Source organism: Erinaceus europaeus, chromosome 21 (assembly GCF_950295315.1).
Source record: "Erinaceus europaeus chromosome 21, mEriEur2.1, whole genome shotgun sequence".
In the NCBI taxonomy this organism is placed as follows: domain Eukaryota; kingdom Metazoa; phylum Chordata; class Mammalia; order Eulipotyphla; family Erinaceidae; genus Erinaceus; species Erinaceus europaeus.
In genome coordinates, this window is record NC_080182.1 from 26,885,747 (window position 1) to 26,904,120 (window position 18,374).

General features: G+C 46.6%; 1 protein-coding gene across 5 annotated transcripts in view; it reads left to right on the forward strand.

The window, feature by feature from the left end:
* The first annotated feature begins 8,169 nt into the window (after window positions 1-8,169).
* Window positions 8,170-18,374, forward strand: part of SLC22A13 (solute carrier family 22 member 13) — a 44,396-nt gene continuing 34,191 nt past the window's right edge. For 3 of the 5 annotated variants that reach the window (XR_009547072.1, XM_060180624.1, XM_060180622.1), the window contains exon 1: window positions 8,323-8,723. Coding sequence is in view for 4 of the 5 variants with exons in the window: in XM_060180624.1 (XP_060036607.1) it covers window positions 8,346-8,723 (378 nt within the window). In the remaining variant the exon portion in view is untranslated. Of the gene's footprint in view, window positions 8,724-14,146; window positions 14,251-15,230; window positions 15,386-15,618; window positions 15,788-17,236; window positions 17,358-17,439; window positions 17,535-18,374 lie in introns of all 5 variants that reach the window. The other 2 variants (XM_007517071.3, XM_060180621.1) reach the window with 2 other exon arrangements.

Below are 18,374 nucleotides of genomic sequence, written 5' to 3' on the forward strand. Positions count from 1 at the left end.
GGCTTCTTTTAGTGACTGGATGCATGGGCATGGTTCAAGGAGTCATCAGTGTCTTGAAATTTTCATAAAAGTAAAGGAAAAACAATACACATAAAGTATAATATATAGATCTGAAAATCGTTTAGCACAGCGTGGAGCCATTGTACAGACAGGGCTGTAACTCTCAAAAAGAGATAAGATCTGTTAGGAGGGTATGTGGGCCTCCTGTGCATTCATCTTTTTTTTAAGTTTTTTTTTTTTTAATTTTATGGACAATGACTTAACACTTCATAAAATTGTAAGACTACGGGGATGTAGTTCCACACTGTCTCCACCACCAAAGTTCTGTGCAGAGCCCCCACCCTTATCTCCACCCTGATAAAAACCATAGTTTCAAGAAGTCTTTTTTATATATTTTTAAATACATTTATTTATTTACTTTCCCTTCTGTTGCCCTTGTTTTTTATTGTTGTAGTTATTATTGTTGTTGTTTTTGATGTCCTCGTTGTTGGGTAGGACAGAGAGAAATGGAGAGAAGAGGGGGAGAGAAAGACAGACACCTGCAGACCTGCTTCACCACCTGTGAAGTGACCCCACTGCAGGTGGGGAGCCGGGGGCTCAAACCCAGGTCCTTATGCGCATCCTTGCACATTGGGCCATGTGCACCCAGTCTGGTCCACCACCACCCGATTCTCCTATAGGCCCATTTTCTCTCTTTCTTTTTTTCCTCCAAGGTTATTGCTGGGGCTCAGTGACTGCACCATGAATCCACTGCTCCTGGAGGCCATTACCGCTCCCTTTTGTTGCCCTTATTGTTGTAGCCTTGTTATTGTTGTTGTTGATGTCGTTCGTTGTTGGCTAGAACAGAGAGAAATGGAGAGAAGAGGGGAAGACGGGGAGAGAAAGACAGACACCTGCAGACCTGCTTCACCGCCTGTGAAGCGACTCCCCTGCAGGTGGGGAGCCGGGGGCTTGAACCAGGATCTCTATGCCGGTCCTTGCGCTTTGTGCCATGTGCGCTTAACCTGCTGCGCTACTGCCCGGCCCCCAAGAAATCTTGGAGGCAGCTTGGCTACTCTTTTTTCCCCACCTCAAGTTCATGTGTTTCAGTTCTCTACATCCCACATGTGAGTGAAGTCACCTGGCAGTTGTTGGCAGTTGTCTTCCACCTTCTTATTAGTTTGTTCAGCGTCATCATCTCCAGTCCCATCTATTTTATTCTGAAGACTGCGATCTCATCTCTTTAAATTGCAGGGTAGTAATCTGTTGAATATAGCCCATAACTTCTGTCTCCAGTTGTTCATCCATGGACATTTTGGCAACTGTGAACATACAAATTACACATGTGCTTTTCACATTAGTCTTTTCATGTCTGTGGGTGTTTGCCTATGAGTGAATGCTGGGCCATCCTTTTTCCTTTTTTTTTTTTTTTTTTGATTTTTTGCCTCCAGGGTTACTGTAGGGACTCGATGCCTTCACTATAAACCCACTGCTCCTGAAAACCGTTCTTCTCACTTTGTTGCCCTTGTTGTTATTGTTGCCATTGCTGTTGTTGTCGCTGGGTAGGACAGAGAAATTGAGAGAGAAGACAGACAGAGGGAGAAAAAGGCAGACCTGCTTCACCGCTTGTGAAGCAACTACCCACCCCCTGCCCCCTACACACACACGCGTAGGTAGGGAGCCAGGGACATGAACTGGGATTCTTAAGCCAGTCTGTGCACTTTGTGGCATGGACACCTAACCAGCTGTGCTACCACCTAGACCCTCCATTAACCTTTTCTAATTTTGTGCCTATCTTATTGGTCCAGGGAAAGATGCAGTTTAAGCACTTGGCATCCCTTTTTGGAAATCTTAAGAGCAAAGCCAATGTTGTAGACATTTACCTTTGATATGGATATACGGGGTTTTCATGTAAGCTGCTAGGTCCCTGTGTATTCCTGCCATCTGTCTTCTGTACAAGTAAGTAATCTGCCTCCCTGACTAATTCCCAGCAGAAGTGACCTTTGAGCCGTAGCAGGATAGTTCACAGTCCTTGGATCAACAGCATCATATCTGATTGGTTTTGCTTGCGAGACAAGCATTTCTAAAAATAGACTCTGTTGTGGGAACAGGAGAAGATGCTGGTTACTCAGAAGGGACCGTGCTGTGTGAGGCGCCATGGGCAGTGAAACAGTGCTGTGGTATCTCCATTGCTCTTTGTCCTCACTTTGTCTGTCTCTCACTAATTGTAGGGACAACAGCTGGGTCCATGAGATAGATAACTCACTGGTATCCTGAATGCAAGAGCCTTTGCTGTGTTTTCTTTTTCTTGTTTTCACCAGAGCACGTTTCAGCTCTGGTTTATGGTCTTACTTGGTATTGAACCTAAAACCATTAGCTTTGACCATGAAAGTCTTTTGCTTAACCATCATGCTACCCTCCCTACCCCTGCATTTTTTTTTTTTTAAAGTGGGAGTAAAATCTAGGAGTTTTTATCCTTAAATTCTTTATGTTCAAGGACTCTTAATTTAGGCCTGTTGCCAAACGACTTGCATTTCTCTGAAAGGCAGCTGCAGGATGGTTTCATTCACATGTACAATATGAATAACTAAACACATGAACTTATAAAAGTTTTTTTTTTTTAAGTGGCATAACTGTCAGACTGAAAATTATGGTAACTGTGGGGGTAACTGGGGTGGGGGGCACAGAACCGTGGTAGTGGCTGCACTCTTACAATCTTGTAAACCATAATTAAATCACTAATTAAGAAATCTTTAATAATATTTTTTGAAAAGTGACCATAATGTGTGTATGTGTGTGTGTGTGTGTGTGTGTGTGTGTAAGGGACGGTGGGTAGGGCCTCCACTTGCTTATTCTCTGTAGAAATATCTGATCTTGAGGGGCTGGATGATAGCATACCTGTTGAGTGCACATGTTACAATGTGCAAGTACCCCAGTTCAAGCCCTGGGTACCCACCTGCAGGGGGGAAGCTTTGCAAGTGGTGAAGCAGGGCTGCAGGTGTCTCTTCCTCACTATCACATCCTACCCTCTCAATTTCTGGCTGCCTCTATTCAATAAATAGAAAGATTTTTTTAAAAAAGATCAGATCTTGTAAGGAGGCCTGAGTGGGACGAGCAAATAGCTCACCAGAAGAGCATGAAGTACCATGTGTGAGGAACGAGGTGAGATTCCTTCCAAACCATGTGAGCATTGTGCACACCAAGAGAAAGCTCCATGAATGGGGGGAATGTTGCTTTTACAGCACTCCTGTCTCTGTTTCTCACTGTCGTTCTCACATTGGGGGCAGGGAGGAGTGGACCCATTGGGAGTCACGGAGACATTCAAGTGTGAGGCCCAGCTGCAAAGAATGAGATTCAGAGGTGGGCCTGATTGCTTTGCTCTACACTTTCATAGTATTAATATACAGCACAGTTCTTGGATTCCCCTCTTGGCCCAATTTGTTTATTGGTGATTTAATATTGACTTACAAAATTGCAAGATAATAGGGGTATAATTCCATAATGTTCCCGCCATCAGTTCTGTGTCTTCATCACTGGAAACTGCCATTTTATCCCACTTAACAACTCCATACATATTTCCCCCCTATTTTTTCTGCATTCCTGCCTTTACTTCCTTTCTAAGGAACAACTACACCTATTACTACTTCCAAATGTCCTTTCTTTTTTTCCTCTTCTCTTTGATAAGGGAACAGTGCCTGGCTTCTTCTGGTAATTTCCAGATTCACTTTCCTTTCTGTGATGGTAATAAAAACAAGGTTCCCAGTGACCAACACTTCAGGCCCTGGTGGAACTGAGATTCAGAGCGCTCTATTCTTTCCCTATCCTTTATCCCTCGGAGGGAGAGTATGGACTAAGTTCTTTTTGGGGTGCAGAAGGTGGGAGTTCTGGCTTCTGTAATTGCTTCTTGGCCGGACATGGATGTTGGCAGGTGGATCCAGACCCCAGCCTGTTTCTGTCTTTCCCTAGTGGGGCAGGGCTCTGGAGAGGTAGGGTTCCAGGACACATCGGTGAGGTCCTCTGCCCAGAGAAGTCAGGATGGAATCCTAGTAATTAACATTTGCCACCTGGTGGCTGAAAGCAGTAAGGTATAAGGCAGAAAAATCACTGAGACTCTTCCCTCCTGACTCTAGCTCCTGTGGCTGCTTGGATCTGAAAGAAGCAAAAATCCTTTTCTCGCTCTCTTCAAATAAAACGCCTTTTTTTATAATTTTATTTATCTATGTATGATCGAGATAGTGAAAATGAGAGGGAAGGGGAGGTAGAGAGGGAGAGAGAAACACCTGCGGCACTGCTTCACCACTAATGAAGATCCCCCTGCAGGTGGGGGAACCCGGGCCGGTGCGTGCTGTAATGTGTGTGCTGTACCCCCACCCCCATTGCTTTCTCTAACTGAAATGAGGAGATGGTGGGAGAAGACTTAAGCAGAGGTTCATGTCCCATACCAGGAGCCTTCTCATGGAAATTCAAGCAAGGCGAGGACTAGACTCACAAACTGAGTGAGGAAGAAGAGGAACGGGATAGTTGTGAGCCATAGAGGAAGGCACACTCTTGGGGCTGCTTCATGCACCCCGGTCTGTCCTAGCACTGACATTACCTGGCAGCCTTTGGCAGTGCCAGGCCCAGGCACACCACCCCCAACTGCTTGGCAGGACCTTAGTTCCCTTCATGCACGCACTGCTGCTTATCTCAGAAACTGGCTCAGGTTTCTGAACAGGCCAAGCTGGTAAAAGGATATGTGCAGATGCCGTGCTCCCTGACTCCCATTGCTTAAAAGAGACCCCTTCTCACTCATGGACAGAAGCTGAGAAATAAGAACAGAAGGGAAGACACAAAGCAGAACTTAGACTGCATTTAGTGTAGTGCACCAAAGCAAAGGACTCTGAGCAGAGTGGAGGCTCTTCAGGTCCTAGGGGAGGACGACCTAGGCTGGGGTGAGAATGTTTTGTAGAAAACAAAATTTTACACAAATACCAACAAATGTAATTACTGTAAACCATTAGTCCTCCCAATAAAAATATGAGAACAGAAAGAGACCCCTTCTAAGCACTGCAGCTATCCCAAATAAGACCTCCCCTCCCCTCCCCTGGATTAAAGAATGAGGTTCCCTCCCCTATTTTTTAGTTTATCATTATAGTGGTTTACAAGATTGTAAGATCTTATATACAGGACATAGTTCCACATTGCACCCACCACCAAAGTTCTGTGCCCCACAGAGTGACCACCAAAGATGGTGGTCCCAAAGATGACCACCATATTTCTCACAAAGTCTTAGAGACTATTTTCTGCTGCTGCTTTTTTTTTTTTTTTTTTTTTAAACCGGAGTACTGATCAGCTCTGGTTTATGGTGGTGCAGGGAACTGAGCCTGGCACTTCGAAGCTTCAGGCATGACAGTCTGTTTTGCATAACCATTATGCTATCTATCCCTGCCCAACTGCTGTTTTTTAATTTTATTTTTACTTGCAAGTTCATGTGTATCAGTTCTCTAGATTCCACACAAGAATGGCACCAACCAGCAGCTGTTTCGTCTCTCATTTTGCTGAGCACTGTCACCTCCGGTTTCATCCATTTTGTCCCAAAAGTCACAGGGTCTCTTCTGATTGCAGAGTAGTATTCCATTTGGGAGAGACCTCTTCTCTGAGGTCTGGTCATTTTGGCTTTCCTCCCTCCCTCCCTTTCTCTGATTTCTGTATATTTGGTGTGTGTGTGTGGAGGGGGGGAGGTAGAGAGGGAGAGGAAGAGGGGGAGGGGGAGGGAGAGAGAGGATGAGTCAGAGCAGCACTCTAGCACATGTGATGCTGGGGATCAAACTCAGGACCTCATTCTTGGGAGTCCAGTGCTTTATCCATTGCACCACCACCTGGAGTTCATGGGTTTTATTTCCTTCCTTCTGTCCTTCCCTCCTCCCTCCCCTGCCCTTCCCTTCCCTTTTTCTTTCCCTTTTTAAAAAAACTATATTATTATTTTTTTACTATCTTTATTTATTGAATAGAGACAACCAGAAATTGAGAGGGAAGGGGGGGATAGAGAGGGAGAGACAGACAGACACCTACAGCACTGCTTCACCACTAGCAAAGCTTTCCCCCTGCAGGTGGGGACTGCGGGCTTGAACCTGGGTCCTAGCTCATTGTAACATGTGTGCTCAGCCCAGTGCACCACCACCTGGCCCTTCTTTCTATCTTTCTTTCTCTTTAATATTATGTTTATTTAATGAGAGATTTACAAAGAGAAAGATAGATGGAGACCAGAGCACTGCTCAGCTCTGGCTTTTGCTGGTGCTGGGGTTGAACCTGGGACCTCAGAGCCTCAGGCATGAAAGTCTTACAGAACCATTTTTATTTTTTTTTATTTTTATTATTTTCTAAAATATTTTATTTATTTATTAATGAGAAACATAGGAGTGAGAAAGAGCCAGACATCACTCTGGTACATGTGCTGCCAGGGACTGAATGCTTGAGAGTCCGTTGCTTCATCCACTGCGCCACCTCCGGGACCACCAGAACCATTTTATTTGTTTGTTTGTTTGTTTATTTATTTTGAGATAGATGCAGAGAGAGAGAGACACACACACAGAAAAACACCAGAGCACTGTTCAGCTCTGGCTTATAGTGGTGCTGGGGATTGAACCTGGGACTTAAGAGCTTCACGCCTGAGAGTCTGTTTGCATAAACATTACGCTATGTCCCCTGCCCAAGTCTTACAGACCATTATACTATCTTTTCAGCCCTTTATTCTTTATTAAAACCAGAGCTTCACCACACCAAGCCAAAGTGTTGTGTTGTGTTTTGTTTTGATAGAGAGAGGCAGAGACTGAGAGAGAAAGGCATCACAGAACCAAGCTTCCTCCAGTCTGGTGGGGAACCTGGACTTGAACCTGAGCCGTGTATATGACAAAGTCACTATCCCAGGGAGCTATCTTGCTGGACCTTCTTTCTGTCACTCTCCAGCCCTGTGAGAAATCTCGACTTGCCAGTCAGCACACTGTGTCCCACCCCAACCTTGAGGCCAGCAGGAGTGGCCCCTGCTTGGTTTCTGAGGTTGAAACAGAAGGAGGGGGAGACTTTGTCCTGTGTTCTATTATCACTGCGATTACTTAGTGTGATTGGGTTTACTCAGGGGCAGCCTGCATTTGGCCTTATCTTGGGAAACTGCTAGTGGTTTGATTAGAGCAGAGCCACAAATTCAGCTCAGGACTATTCTTTCGTGGCCATGCACTTTTTGTTTTATTTTTTTTTTAATTTTCCCTTTGTTGCCCTTGTTGTTTTATTGTTGTAGTTATTGTTGTCATTGATGTCATCATTGTTGTTGGATAGGACAGAGAGAAATGGAGAGAGGAGGGGAAGACAGAGAGGGGGAGAAAAAGATAGACACCTGCAGACCTGCTTCACCACTTGTGAAGGGACTCCCCTGCAGATGGGAGTCAGGGCTCGAACTGGGATCCTTATGCTGGTCCTTGTGCTTTGCGCCACGTGCGCTTACCCCACTGCACTACCACCCGACTCCCCATACACTTTTTTTTAAAACTTAATTTTATTTCCACTAGGATTATTGCTGGGCCTTGGTGTGTATGTGTGTACACACACACACACACACACACACACACACACACACACACAGGAATACTACTCAGCTACTAAGAATGATGAATTCACCTCCTTTACCTCATCTTGGATAGAGCTTGGAATCATGTTAAGTGAGATCAGTCAGAAAGAGAAGGATGAATATGGGATGATCTCACTCATGGACAGAAGTTGGGAAATAAGAACAGAAGGGGAAGCACAAAGCAGAGCTTGGACTGGGTTTGATGTATTGCACTAAAGGAAAGGATTCTGCAGGAAGGGGGTGTTTTAGATCCTGATGCATGTTGATGGAAGAGGACCTAGGCTGGCGGTTAGAGTGTGTTGCAGAAAACACATTTTACATGTATACCAACAACTATATTTACTACACAGCATTAACCCCCTCAATAAAGAAATTGGGGGCTTAGCCCAATGGGAGGAGTTTGCACTATACAAAGTCACGGAGAGTTTTGCCATTGGATGGGAGTTCTGCTCTATGGAGCTCACTGCAGTGCCATTGGCCCGAGAAGGTCCTCTTGGTCCTTCTGTGAAACCTGTCCTACCACCGTGTCCACGAACAAACATCCACAACACCCTCAGATTCTGCAGGCAGGGTGCTGTGTCTTCGAGTCAGAACCTCGCCTTCCAAGGCCACACAGTGTGAGCGGAGGAGTGACAGGTGGAACCAGGCAAGACAGATTAAACATTAATGCAACTGTCACTACTGCCCAGAAAAGCCAGTGCCTTGCAGTCTGACAGTAAAGTTGCCTTGTGGCCTGAGGCTGAGCAGCAGACAGTGACCAGCAGCAATGATCGAGTTTGGCCAAGTCCTGGATGAAATTGGTGACTTTGGTCGCTTCCAAATCCAGCTACTGGTCCTGCTGAGTATCCCCAACTTCCTGTCTGCCTTCTACTTTTTTGCCCAGATCTTCATGGTTCTGGATGAGACCCACTACTGTTTGGTGGCCTGGGTCAAGAATGAGACGTTAAATCTGAGCATTTCCGAGCAGCTGAGCCTGGCCATACCTCTAGATGCTGCAGGGAACCCCGAGTCCTGCCTCATGTTCCGACCACCCCCTGACAACGCCAGCCTGGAGGACATCTTGGGCCACCGTTTCAATGAGACGCAGCCTTGCGATTCGGGCTGGGAATACCCCGAAAACAAGGCTCTGTCTCTACAGAGAGAGGTAGGACTGTCCTTTTGCCTTTCTGTCCATCCTGTTTCCTCTGCCCTCACTCACCGCTGTGGCTGCTTCTCTGTCTGCCCCCACGCCTGTATGAATGACTTTGGTTTTATGTTTTATGTTCTAGTTACCTTGTTTTTCTCGTTGGTCCCTGTCCACGGGCCTAGCTACTGTTCCATCCACTTTGTGTCAGCCCACCTGTCCATTCATCTTTGCATGTCCTTCTGTCTGTCCTGCTGCCTGTCCACCCAGTTTCCTGCCTTTCTTCCACTGTCTTTCTGTTTCAATGTCCCCACATGCCTGTTCATTGCTAGGGCCCTGTGTGTGTCTGCCTCGTTACCTGTCTTCCAGGTCCTCTTAACATTAACCCATTTCCTGGCCATTCATTTGCCTTCCTGTTTGCTCCCCTCCTTTTCAGCTTTTCTCTCTAGAGCTCTGTCTGACCACTTCTGGGATGCTGGAGGATAATGGTGGCTCAAGGTTTGCCCTGTGGATGATTAAGCATTTGTTTTGGATGAATTCACCCTCTTAGACACAGAATGGGAAGATAGATAGCTTGCTGTGCAGAAGCACCTTGCTGTGCATAAACAGGAGAGGACCTGGGGCACGTGATGGGAGGATCTGCGAGTTTTACACCTTTCTGATGGCCAATCCTGAGTCTTTGTGGAGCAGGGGAATCTGGTGCCTAGAGATTAAACATTCACATTCCTGCCCCAATGAGGGTAGCATTTTTTTTTTAGAGGTTTTCAGAAGGAAATGTTTTGACCAATGGCAAACATTCACTTTTGAATATATGACCTTAATTTTCCCCTAGAATTCTGGCAGTCTGAGAACACGGTATGTCTTTCTGTCTTCTCCTGACCCTCCTCCACCTCCTATGGCTCTTGTCAGGATGGGGAGAGGGAGGTGAGGGGGTCCCCATGAACTCTTCTAGCTTTTGGAAATTATGCGGCTAAGTCCTACCTGACCCTTGCTGATTTAATTAATTAATTAGCCTCCAGAGTAATTAATTAGCCTCCAGAGTCCATAGTGCAGGGTGCCTGCACTATGAATCCACTGCTCCTGGAGGCCATTTTTCCCATTTTGTTGCCCTTGTTACCATTATTACTATTGTTGTCATTGCTATTGTTGGATAGGACAGAAAGAAATCAAGAGAGATGGGGAAGACAGAGAGGGGGAGAGAAAGACACCTGCAGACCTGCTTCATCACTTGTGAAATGACTCCCCTGCAGGTGGGGAGCCGGGGGCTCGAACCGGGACCATTACTCTGGTCCTTGCGCTTTGCACCATGTGTTTTTACCCCACTGCACTACTGCCTGACCCCCCTGTTGGTTTATTTTTTAAAAATAGTTCTAGTTACTACATATAAAAAAGAGAAAATTTTACCTGAGATAGAGCAAGAGAGAGAGAATGCAGGACACCACACTGGTATATGTGGTACCAGGGATAGAACCTGGGACCTCAGGTATGCGAATTCAATGCTCTACCAGCTGAGCTATTTCCCTGGCTAAACCCCCATTGACTTCTTCATTATCTCCCCATCATCAGCCACATGGTGGGTTTCGAAGCTCTCATCAGCCCCCTGGTGCTACAGGTGGACCTACCTTTCTGTTCATGCTCAGAAACTAGCTCTAGCCACCTGGCCAAATGTTATCATCTTTACAATCTAGGTAGACGTCCAGATCTCTCATCACTGGCTCACACACCTTCTTGACAGCTCACACTGGACTCCTGATGTGATCTTATCCAGCCTAAGTCCCTGGAATGTTAACTATGGGACACAGTCTAGGGAGGGAGGCACCCACTTTCTGCTTTCTGGGAATCCCTGCTGGTCAGGTTGGGGTGGGGGAGCCCTGGGCTTTTTATAGCAAGAGAAAAAGCTGAGTGATTCTACAGCCAGGATTTGGAGAAGGATACTTAGCCTGAGAGATGGCACAATGGTTAGAGCAATGGACTTCAAAATTGTGGAGAACAGAAAACTTTTTCAAAGGAGTTGCTCTGTGAGCCTGGTTCCCAGGAACCCAAAATCTGGTGTTAGAGAAGAGGAAAAGGATTTTGGGTGGAGAGAGAGAGAGAGAGAGAGAGAGAGAGAGAGAGAGAGAGGACAACTGCAATCTGCAATGTAGCAGGGCAAGTACCCTATCTGTGTTCCTGGCACAGGGGTGCACAGAGGTGTGGCACGTAAACAGATTGTTCTCAGGGATACAGGGCCTCTCTCTCTTTACTCTCAATGGTTGACCTAAACTTTGCTGGCCTTGGACCTCTTGCCTTTCCCTGCCACACTCCTTCCCACCCCACCCCACCCTCCTAAGGACTGTGACTCCCATGGGACTTTGTGCCTGTCCCTGTGTGATCACCCCATGCTCAGTCCCATAGGGAAGCTCCCTTGGTGTGAACTCTTCTCCCTCCCTCTGTGTCCCACCTCTGGGGAGGGATGTTAACTTGGGACCCTCCCTAAGTACCCTTGTCACAACCCAGAAGGCTTGCATGCAAATCAAAATATAAACAATTGTAATTTGAGAAGAGATGGCAGCATGCTCTTTAAGGGTAAAGTACATCTCTACTTCTCAGTCTACCTGTCCAACTCTTCCCAGGTGTCCAATTTGTTAGAAGAAAAAAAAAAGTGCCTCCTCCATGAACCTCTGAATAGGGAGGGGGATAGGCCATCAGTGAATAGCAGCAGCTGTGGTGGACTGTCCTGGCACCAAAGCAAAGGGAGGAAAGGGGAGGCAGAGAATATTCCTTTGTCGGGTCTGGAAGCCTGGAAATGCCTAGCTTGTGTGAGGACTGCTGCTGACATACCAGAGGTTGGGAAATGGGCAAGAGCTAGTTCTTTTTTCTTTTTTTTAGTGATTTAATATTGATTTACAACATTATAAGATAACAGCAGTACAACTCCACACCATTCCCACCACCAGAGTTCTGGATCCCCAACCCTCCATTGTAAGCTACAGCAATTCTCCCAGGGCTGCAATTAACCAATGGGTTATTATTTCTGCAGCTATCTGTCTATACCCACCTCACCCCAACCCCCTTTTAAAGGCCCCATCTTCTCTTCCTTTCAAAGTCACACCTACAACTACTACTACATCCAGATGTCCCTCTTTTTTCCGTCTCTCTCTCTCTGCGGGTCCTGATGGAGTTGGAGTTCAGGGCCCTCTGGTCATCTACCCCTAATGTTTCTCCCCCTGAGAATGGATCAAAATTCTTTTTGGGGTGCAGGAGGTGGGAGATCTGGCTTCTGTAATTGCTTCTCTGCTGGGCAAGGATGTTAGCAGGTTGTTCCATATTCCCAGCCTGTTTCTACCTCTCCCTAGAGGGGGAGGGCTCTGGGGAGGTGGGGCTCTGCACACATTGATGAAGTCTGGATGGAATCACAGTAACAGCTACACTTGATGGCTGAAAGTCCTTATCTTTCATTCAGTTCCAGTCCCTTCTGGAGCAGCATTTAGAGGGCCCTCAGACTTTGCATTCTCAGCATGTCACTGAATTCAAATGGTATGTCCATACCAAGAGACACACTGAACAGGAGGGAGGCCCAAATCACCAAACAAACGTTCCTACCCTAACAACTTAGTAACTTAAAAAATATATAGATAACTCATCTGTGCAGGGTTGCATCCATTTGCATCCCAGCTTCAAACCCCAGCACTACCATAAACCAGAGCTGAGAAGTGCTCTGACCAAAAAACAAAATTAAAAAAAAAAAAAAAGAAAATAGATGAAATCACATGGAAGAAAGAATCTTCTTGTGGTCTGGAAGGTAGTACTCAAGTATGAGGTCCCAAGTTCAATCCCTTGCAACACATGTACCAGCATGATGTCTGGTTCTTTCTCTCACTCCTTCTATGTTTCTCATTAAGAAAGAGAAAAAGAAAGAAAGCATCTTCCTTTCATTTGTTTCTTAGATATTTATTTTACTTCACATGAGACAGAGAGGTAGAGATATATAGAAAGACAGATAGATAGATTGGTAGAGATAGAGAGAGAGAATGACAAGCAGGAGCACTATATGCAATACCAGGGTTTGAGCCAGGAACCTTGGGCATGGAAGTCCTGTGCTGCGCACCCCAGTTGCTACTTCATTCCTTTTTTTTTAATTTTATTTTTTTATATTTATTTATTTATCTTCCCTTTTGTTGCCCTTGTTGTATAGGACAGAAAGAAATGTAAAGAGGAGGGGAAGACAGAGAGGGGGAGAGAAAGATAGACACCTGCAGACCTGCTTCACCACCTGTGACGCAACTCTCCTGCAGGTGGGGAACCGGGTGCTCGAATTGGGGTCCTTATGCCGGTCCTTGCGCTTTGCGCCACATGCGCTTACCCGCTGCACTACTGCCCGACTCCCACTTCATTCCTTTTTTTAAAAAAGACTTTATTATTTAAAATAAAAAATTAATTTTTTAATTGATAGAGATAGAGAGAAATGAAGAAGGGTGGGGTGTTGGGCATTACGCCAGCTCCCCCCTGCTCCACGCTGCATTGCTTGATGCTGTGGTCTATTTGCAAAACCATTGTTTTGTCTGAGACCCACCATGCCTGCAGGGCATTGGTTTAATCCCCACCGGTTAGATGGAAGCTTGCTACCTTCACACTCTTTTTTTCCGCTCTGCCCCCTCTCCTACCCATTTCCTTTTCCAACCTGCCACTTCCGCTTCAGAAGATATAAAGGCATTTTTCTCTTGCTTCCCACTCAGCCATGAGAGTTCCTGGTTCCTCTCCCAAGTCTCTGAGAAAGCAGTAGCCTAGGTTGGCTCCGGTCGAGTTCTCTCCAACCCAGAGAGCACATGCTCAGGAAGAAACACCCTCAGGCTAGCCCGGCAGTGAGGGAGGTAGGGAGAGGGAAAGAGAGACACCTGCAGTGCTGCTTCACCACTCCTGAAGCTTCCTTCCCACAGGAGGGGACCCAGGACCTGAACCTCATCTACGCACATGGTAACAAGTGAGCTCGACTGGGTGGGCCACCACCAGCCCCCAGTTCATTCTCATCTAAGGACATTCACTAGTAGAGATGTCTGTTGGGAACTACAGACACCTTGATGCTTGAATACTGCCACCCCAATTTTCTGCCCCACGTGGCTTTTCACATGGTGCTTGACATTTTCTTTAACAGTAAATAACAACAACAATAATAAAAAAATCACACAGCTTCATGTAGATGCAATGCCACTGAAAGGAATGTAGCACCATCTTGTGTTAATTTGCAACCTGTCGGTCAGATGTTGAACGTTGCTGTATTTTCTTTTGAGTGTTCAAGTACTCGTGCATTACCCTCACGAGTTCACATGGGTACCCCAGAAAGCTTTGGCACACTGTTTGGGAACCACCCCATTCGGTGCGTGGTGGTCAGTTGGCTGAATGAGCAAGGATTCCCCCTCAGCCGCCGGAGGCAGGAGAAGCCTCAGCTCTGTCTGTGTCTGCTTCAGTTCAACCTGGTTTGTGGCCAGAAGCATCTGAAGGAGACGTCGCAGTCCGTGTTCATGGCCGGGCTCCTCGTCGGGGCTCTCGTCTTTGGGCCCCTCTGTGACCGGTAAGGACCTTGACTGTGGCACCTCTGACCCAGCCAGCTCTGGGGCTCCAGACAGCACAGGGCCAAGCTCCCCACTTTGTATTTTTGTCACTGTTCCCCTCATTTTCCAGTGGGGACAGAGAGAAAGAGAATGACAAGCCAGAGGGGACATGCAACATGGGACTGAACCGGGAACCTCAGGCATGACAGTCCTGTGCTTTAGCAGTTGAGCACACAGTTGCTACTTCATTTTTTAAAAAGTCTTTTTACTGTTATTATTACTATAGTTATTATTATTTGCCTCCAGGGTTATCACTGGGGCTTACTGCGGACACTACGAATCCACTGCTCCTGGCAGCCATTTAATTGGATAGAACAGAGAGAAATTAAGAGAAGAGGGGGAGATAGAGAGGAAGAGAGAGAAAGAAAGAAAGACAGAGAGGAAGCAAGACACTTGTGAAGCATTCCCCCCTGCAGGTGAGTCAGGGCTCAAACCTGGATCCTTGCATGGGTCCTTGCGCTTAGTACTATGTGTGCTTAACTGGGAACTCCACCACCTGTCCCCTTTTTACTGTTTCTTAAAGTTTCTCTCTCTCTCTCTCTCTTTCCCTATCCCTCCCTCTCTCTTTTTGGTAGTGTTTCTTTTCTTTTTTACTTTATTTTACCAGAGCACTACTTAGCTCTGGCTTATAGTGGTGCAGGGGATTGACCCAGGGACTTTGGTGCCTCAAGCATGAAAGTCTCTTTGCATAACTATTATGCTATCTACCCTCGCCCAAGTTTTTTTTTTTTTTTTTTTTTCCTAACTGATAGAGACAAGGAGAAATTGAGAGGGAAAGGGGAGAGAGGAGAGAGAAATAAGTAGGCCTATGTGTGCCCTCCCTCAGGGAGCACAGGGCAGGGCCTCCCTCACCTCCATGTCCCTTCAAGAAGATTCACAGGAAGACAACAACCCACCCTCCCCCTTCAACCCTGCGTCAGGTCTGACCCTTTGTTACCAGGATTGGTCGAAAGATCACTGTTCTGCTTCAGTTGCTGCTCTTTGGCCTCATGGGCCTGGCCACAGCCTTCATGCCCAGTTTTGAGTTGTACATGGTCCTGCGTTTTGCTGTGGCCACCGCCGTCGCTGGATATACGTTTAGCAATGTCGCCTTGCGTGAGTATCTGGGCCATGAGGCCTTGAGCGACAGGGTGAGGCCTTGGGGCCCAGGCTGCTCACATTCCCCAGGCTGCGTTCGGAGAGGGAGGGGGAGGGGATGCTCACCAGCCCCCTCCACACCTCAGGGGATCCCAGCTAAACTTCTGGTCCTGGGACTGAGGCCCCAACCCTGACAGGATGTGGCCTGAAGGATGGCAGAGAGTGAGCGGGCAGGACCTCTCTGTGCTCAGTTTCAGAGTGGACTGGGCCCTCAAGGAGGACTCAGGCAGTGGTCCTGGCCCAGTGCGCCTTCTCCGTCGGACAAATGGTGCTCGCGGGACTGGCCTATGGGGTCCGGAACTGGAGGCTCTTTCAGATTGCTGGCTCAACGCCCGTCTTTCTGCTTTTCTTCTACATTTGGTGAGAAGAGACTTCCTGGGAAGGAAGCTGCCTTGGCTGAGGGTGCCAAGGTGGGGTATGGTCCAGCTTGCTTCTCACATGGTTAAATATTCATCACATATATAAACTCAACAAAAAAATGAAGGGAAGCCATGATTTCCAGGAATTTTAACCTTAAACTTTTCTTCTTCTCCTTCTTATCAATGCATTGTTATTCTTATCAATGCTCAGCTCTGGCTTATGGTGGTGTGGGGGATTGAACCTGGAACTTTGTAGCTTTAGGCTTGGTGTCTCTTTACATAACCATTATGCTATCAACCCCCGCCCCTTCCTTCTTCTTTTTCTTCTTTTTCTCCTCTTTCTTCTTCACCAAAGTATTATACAGCTCTGGCTTATGGTTGTGTTGGGAATTGAAGCTGGGACCCCAGAGCCTCAGACTTGAGAGTTGTTTGCATAACCATTATGCTGTCTCACCAGCCTGTAATTTTTAAGTTTACTGAGGAAAATTGAGAACACCCACATGTTGGAGTACGTGTGAACAGAGAGAGAGAGAGAGAGAGAGAGAGAGAGCCTGCGGAAGGGAGTGAGACAGCCATTTACTCGGGTTCACGGTCCCACCTTGCAGAGAAAGAGAGAGAAACCACACCCATAACAGCTTCTTCTTCTTCCTGTTAATTATTTTCGCTTTTGTTGCCTTTTTTTTTTTTTTAAGAATTTACTTATTTATTAATGAGAAAGATAGGAGGAGAGAGAGAAGGAACCAGACATCACTCTGGTACATGTGCTGCCAGGAATTGAACTCAGGACCTCATGCTTGAGAGTTCAATGCTTTATCCACTATACCACCTCCTGGACCACCCTTGTTGTTTTTTTTATGTTGTTGTAGTTATTGTTGTTGTTATTGATGTCGTTAGCTAGGACAGAGATAAATTGAGAGAGGAGGGGAAGACAGAGAGAGGGAGAGAAAGATAGACACCTGCAGACCTGCTTCACTGCCTGTGAATCAACTCCCCTGCAGGTGGGGAGCCAGGGGCTCAAACTGGGATAGCACCACATGAGATTAACCTGCTGCACTATTGCCCGACCTCCCATAATAGCTTCTTATGAACTCCCAAGCCCCGCTTTCACTTCCTTTCTAAGCCACACCCACACCAGTTACCATTCCCATTTCACCATGCAACATTTATTTCCTTCCCCCCAGAGGCATGGGAAATATGCGTCCCTGGGGAACGTGTGTTCTGGCATGGTGCAGCAGTGTCCATGTTCCCCAGGTTCTCTCTATTCATATTCTGACCTCAACAGGGTGGCACACTCACATTGGCCTCACAGGACACTGAGAGACCCATCTAGGAGAGAGGGACTTTGAGGGCTGGGAGTTCAGCATGTACTAGAACAACAGAAAGGTTCCTGGGGGAGTGGGGAGGCTCCAGAACTCCAGGTCCTACGGCCACAGCTGTTCTCTGCCTACAGGGCTCTTCCAGAGTCTGCGAGGTGGCTCCTGACCCAGGGGAAGGTGGAGGAAGCCAAACAATTGATCCAAAAGGCCGCCAAAGTCAACAAGCGGAAACTCTCCCCTGAGCGCCTGAGCCAGGTACTTCCGGAGGGCCCGACTTGAATCTGATGCCCCCATAGACCTCTGTGCCAGTGCCCTTCACTCTGTATCTCCTTCCCAGCTAGTCCCAGAAAAGACTGTCCCCTCAGGGAATGTCCTGGATCTGTTCAGACACCCCCAGCTCCGGAAGATGACCCTGATTCTCTTCTGTGTCTGGTGAGTGTTTGGGGCCATAGCTCTCCAGAACTATGAGGGCTGCCAGGCCCTGGTGTGTGTCTGCAGGCTATGGGGTTTATGGCTGATACATGGCTAGGGAACCTTAGCCAGTTGCCAGGACCCTTAGAACCAACATGTTTCAGGGTTGAGAGAAAACAACCTTAGTCATGCAGTGTTATCTGAAGAAGTCTAGAGAGACAGCCATAGGACATCCCGAGCTGGGACAATGTGCGACTCCATCCTGACTGTCCCCTGAATATTTATCCATAAAATTTATGCATTACATTAAAAGGAATAAAGATGATTAAAGATGCTTTTTAACTAAAACATACATCAGGAGTAAATGTCTAGGCACAAGTCACGGGTTGTTATACATCACACAGATAAAAATCAGAATACATTTATTTCTAAGGGGGTAAGCATCAGGGTAAAGGTGTTTAAAACTGCCATTGTCCAGTGTCATTTCATCAGGCACATTCTTTTTCTTTTCTTTTCTCTTTTTATTTTCTCCCTTTCCTTCTCTCTTTCCTTCTCTCTTTCTTTCTTTTTCTTTTTTTTTTGGTGCTGAAGCCCGGAAATGAAGTCAGGTACATTCTTTTGATGCCAGAAGATACTGAGTTTATTTCAGTTATCCCACACACAGTGTCTGTACCCTCAGGGCAGCAGCTAAACATCAGAGTTACAGGTGATGGCATGTAGCAATACCATCACTATTTAGCCAATGGGCCAAGAAAAAAAAAAAACTCTGACATATCCAGACTTTGCTTTAGAGCAGGATTCTTATAGTAAGGGAGACAGTCTGAAAAACAGGCCTCCTGGTGTTATTAGATAAAGTAGTGT